Here is a 4969-nt window from a genome sequence, read left to right as displayed (position 1 = left end):
GTGTTGTATGTGCCAGACAAGTAGAGAAACTACAGAAAATTTGCTTCTTCATTGTGACATTGCCAGCGAACTATAAAATATGGTTTTCAGTCTCTTTGGGGTTTAATGGGTTATGCCTTGTGGTGTAGTTGAGCTTTAAGCAAGTTGGCCGGGCCAGTTGGTCAACATCAATAGTATAGAGATTTGGAAGGCAATCCCTCGTTGTCTCATGTGGTGTGTTTGGAGAGAGAAAAATGCTAGGAGCATTGAAGGGTGTGAAATATCTGTTTTGTACCTGAAACTTTTATTCTTCAAATCTTTATTTTAGTGAATGAATGTTTCAGAATTTTTTTTCTTTGTCAATTTACTTAGATGGTTGTAATTTTAGATCTTAATTGTTGGTGTATCTCTTGTATACTTCCCATGTGCATGGATTAAGACCCTTTTGTGCTTTTTAACGAATTGTTTACTTATAAAAAAATGCCATATGAATTTTCAGGAAAATGCTATATTGTTTTGTCAGAATTTAGTGCTTTATTTTTCTCACTGTAAACAACTTCTTTCCATGATAAATTCATAAAGATTTATACCTCATAATTATGAAAATTTGACAATTTGGAAATATTGGTTCATGGATAATTATAGGTTTTGGAGGATTATCATTACAAAAATCATCCAATGACACATATCCAATATTGCACATGTTGCATGTGTGAGTGAACTGAGATGATCAGTCCGATCTGAGTTTGACCCTGTGCATTATAGCATCCTGGCATGTGAGATGCTTATATGATCTGAGTTTGGCCCTTTATTTGTAAACTTTTGGGTGCAAAATATAGGAGTTTTTGCGCATGCTGTACTTTTGACTTATGTTACTGCCGGAATTTTCTATTTGTAGGGCCACCAATTAAACGCAGAAAGCGACACAGGAGAAAGCATTTTCAAAACCAAGAACCATGTCTCATGAGAGGTGTCTATTTCAAAAATATGAAATGGCAGGCAGCAATAAAAGTTGATAAGAAACAAATTCACTTGGGAACAGTTGGTTCGCAAGAAGAGGCCGCCCGTTTGTATGACAGGTAGTTCTCTGAATTCATCTTTTTTTTTTCTTTTTTCCTTTTTAATTGAAAAAGGGGTAGGAGAGGCGATGAAAGGTGGCTTCCCTACCTGAGCATGGCCATATTGTTATTTGCAGGAAGCCTAATAATAGTAAAGTAATTTTCCTCAGTTAGGAACAAGATTGTATCTTTTCAGAATCCTTTTTTGTACCTCACCTCATCTTGCTGAAGTTGTCTATATTTTCTACTTGTCAATGAAATTTTGTCATGTTAGCAACAAGGCTGAAAGTATTATTTTCTAATTTCAGTCTCATTCTTAAAACTTCCTTTCTCAACTTATTGATCAGTTGATAAAAAAATTTGTAGTTAACGTGAGTTGTGGCCTGTCAACTAGTAGGGTTCAGTGACTTATGGTAATGTCAAAAATAGTTAGTGATATATTTTCCTTACGAGACATCATTTTGGCCTTTACAATTCAACGGAGCTCATGGTGACAAAAATTAAAGGAGTCCACTAGATCAATTACTAATGTGTCTCACTTATTCTATTTACTTGTTGCCTGTATATTTTTCTAGTTTCTGTACAAACTATTATTATGAGTTTTTATTTACCTAATATTTCATTTGGAAATACAAATATTAAAAAGAGGTAGATGTATTTAGAGCTTTTGTTGCTTATGAGAAGTGCAAAAGGTATCTGAGGAGTGGTAGTGTCCAATGAATAGTATCAAACTTCTTGAGGGAGATGTGAGTCTTTCATAGGCTATCACAAGTCAGAAAACCATGAACCCTTCTTGTGCAATTAGCTGAAAAAATCTCAAGTCTTTATTGTTTTATTGGTCTTTGTTGCACTTCCACTCAACTCAACTATGCCTGAATACCATTTACATTGGGGTCAGCTCTATGGATCCTCATCAACTGGTTGGAATACTTGTTGCATGTTTGCCTCAAACCTAAACCTATTGATTCCTTTGTATATTTTAAGTGATTTTCTATAAGAAGTTAATCTACTTTTTCAATTATTGTTGCTAGACAAATGCCAGTTAATGGAAGCTAAAAACTGAAAAACATGAAAAAAGAGTCTCCAATAATAATCATAGAATTTATATTTTATTTTTCTTTCTATTTTCTAACTGAAGTTGGTTAAGGAGCTCCTCTCACTGACTAAAGAGATTAAACCTATCTATGCCTGTTTTCCCTTTTCTTTTGACAACACATAAAGGAAATCTGTGTTGACCGAGATATCCATTAAGAGAAAAGGAACTAGGTACATTGAGTACCTTCCCTCATTACATTAGCATTGTACAAACACCCTTGAAATTATCATTCAATGACTCCAAAGCAAAAATATGTTACTTATTTCTCTCACTCACAAATCATTCAAGCAGAAACACCAGTTTTCTCATGTAATCAACTATTACATATTAATGGTGGTCTTTGCCAGTTTCATGTGTGCTAAAATCTATAGGCTGAGAGGAAAATGAGGTCATTTGTTACTGATGATTTGGGTAAGCATTATCTGTAAAAATTGATTAAGATTTGGGTAAGCATTATCTGTAAAAATTGATTAAGGTATGTTTAAACTTATTATTCCCTTTGTTTATATCCAGAGCTGCTTTCATGTGCGGAAGGGAACCTAACTTTGAGCTTTCTGAGGAGGAGAAGCAAGAACTTCGGAAATTCAAGTGGGAAGAATTCTTGGCGATAACTCGTCATGCCATTACTAGTAAAAGTAATCTTTCCTTACTGGACTTTCTCATAATTATCTTGAAGTGTATGTCCGTTGGATCTTGAATTGGTTTCCTTACTGTATAAAAAATTTCAGAACACAAGAGAAGGCTTGGGGCAGGATCACAGAGGAGGTCTGAGTCTCCGTTGCAGAACAGCGACTGGGATGGCAAGCCAGAAGTCAATGGCCATTCGACTTCAGAAGATATGGAGCCAGACACATCTGCCTCTTGAAAACCACAATCAAGAACAACACCGAATTTTCTAGTTCTAACAGTAAAGTTCTAGCTGATAGGCTCCAATTTTTGTTTTATAAAGGCCCACTCTAGGGTCAATCATGGTAGATTTCATTGTCTTATGGTAAGCAAATTCTTCTTGCTTTAAACCAATAAAGAATTCCATATTGGATGCATCATAGTCATTAATCAGCATCATCTTCAGTTGGATGAACCAGTGCGCAGATATAATTCTCTTTCCTGAAGTTGAAGCTTAAACTACATTCAAACTTATTATAAGCTGTTCATGTAGGAAAAGCTTCTTGAGAAATTTGGTAGAGTAGTTCCTATTGGCAGTAATTTATCTGCTATTTACATCATTGTATACTGAATTCATGCACTACCAATACCGGTATGCAATTATTAACTAATATAATTTATAGATCAATGTGTGCTGATGTGAACATTCCATCTGGCTGGTGATCAGTAATAGAAAGAAAGCTGCAACATGGAATTTCATAATTTAGACTTTATTGCAGTGTACTCTATAGTTACAAGCTATTGTGTTTAATTGGCCCAATTTTATCTGATGTCCCTGAAGGAACTGGTGGCTTATGACAAGTAAGGGATTTTGAGGGGGAGGACTTAGTGGAGATTGCCCATGGTAATTAAATGTTTTCTTTAGAAGGAAAAAAAAAAATTTTTTTAAAAATAGCAACCAAACAGGCAACTAATGCACCCTGTACTTAAAAAAAAAAAAAAAAAAAAAAAAAAAAAAGGAGAAAAGTGATGTGATAGTAAGTGGAAGACTGAGGACTACAGAAATTGTGGGTCTGACTTCTGTTCTGAGGAAAGTTTTACTTTTAGTTTTTTTTTTTTTTTAATTAAACTTCTATTATTCAGCCTAATAACACTAGTATAATAGTGTGGTAATTTTGGAAATATTGTACTGCAAAATACTACTTTTTACTGTTTACTTTTCTCAATTTTAAGTTATTTATAATTTTTATTTTGGTGCTTAACTATAAAGTCATTGTCCATATTAAAATATTGACTAAGTAATTAAATGTATTATTTATTATCAACTTATTTTTTTGAGGGAGAACGTAATGAACTTTATTAAGAAAAACCAGCAGTATCAGCTAAAACAATAGAAAATAAAGTGGTGGAACATCCTCCATCCATACTACACAACTTGAAATACGTAAAGCGTAACGAGCTAAATTATGAGCGACCATATTGCCTTCTCTCCTTACATGAGAGTAATGCAATTGATTAAAAAACTTAGCAAAAAATCTGACATCCTCAACTAGGAGACCATCCGAGGACAAGATGCTGCTTTCCTTGGTCAGGGCGTTCACAAGGGATTGTGAATCAGACTCGAGGACAGCTCGTCTAAAACCCAGGTCCGAGGCAAGTTGGAGGGCTGTTGATGCTGCCATAGCTTCAACTTGAAACGGTGAATAGGCTTGATGTAATTGTTTGATAGAGAGCACAATACCGCGTCGTCGCTATCACGAATCACCACACCTAAGCCTGATTTTTCTGGCTTGCAAATATGGCTCCATCACAATTAATCTTAACCAAGTCTTGCGCTGGGCAACTCCACTGAGCTCGAGATGATGAGGCAGCAGTTCGAGGGAGAGGTGTTGCGGCTGCACTGCTGCAAACTCAGCAAGGTGGTCTTTGGCAAGTGCAGAGAGCAAGTGTGGACCACTGCAAGGTTTGCGTAGGCGAACCTGATTCCGCTGGGTCCAAACTGTCCAAGCTATGACCGAGAAAAGTTCAATGTGGTGCTGATTTGATATTAACCATGACAGCAACTCCTGAAGTCGATGAAATTGTTAGTTCGGCGACAATCCACAGTGAGTCATCTTCCCATACCACATCCAGTTCTGTACAAGACCAGAGGGCGTGTATTGCCATTTCTGGTTCCAACTTACACCGATCACAGACTGGTCGTCGATAATGGTTCAGCGCACCAAATTTG

General features: G+C 36.0%; 1 protein-coding gene across 1 annotated transcript; it reads left to right on the top strand.

The window, feature by feature from the left end:
- The first annotated feature begins 854 nt into the window (after nucleotides 1-854).
- Nucleotides 855-3505, top strand: LOC136065975 (ethylene-responsive transcription factor-like protein At4g13040). The gene is made up of 3 exons (XM_065769827.1): nucleotides 855-1058; nucleotides 2647-2768; nucleotides 2862-3505. The coding sequence occupies exons 1-3, from the start codon at nucleotides 943-945 to the stop codon at nucleotides 2996-2998; spliced, it is 375 nt and encodes a 124-aa protein (XP_065625899.1). The 5' UTR covers nucleotides 855-942; the 3' UTR covers nucleotides 2999-3505.
- The last annotated feature ends 1464 nt before the right edge of the window (nucleotides 3506-4969 follow it).

This window comes from Quercus suber, unplaced genomic scaffold, assembly GCF_002906115.3.
Source record: "Quercus suber isolate HL8 unplaced genomic scaffold, Cork oak 2.0 scaffold_1453, whole genome shotgun sequence".
Classification (NCBI taxonomy): Eukaryota; Viridiplantae; Streptophyta; class Magnoliopsida; order Fagales; family Fagaceae; genus Quercus; species Quercus suber.
This window is presented reverse-complemented; position numbering and strand designations above follow the sequence as displayed.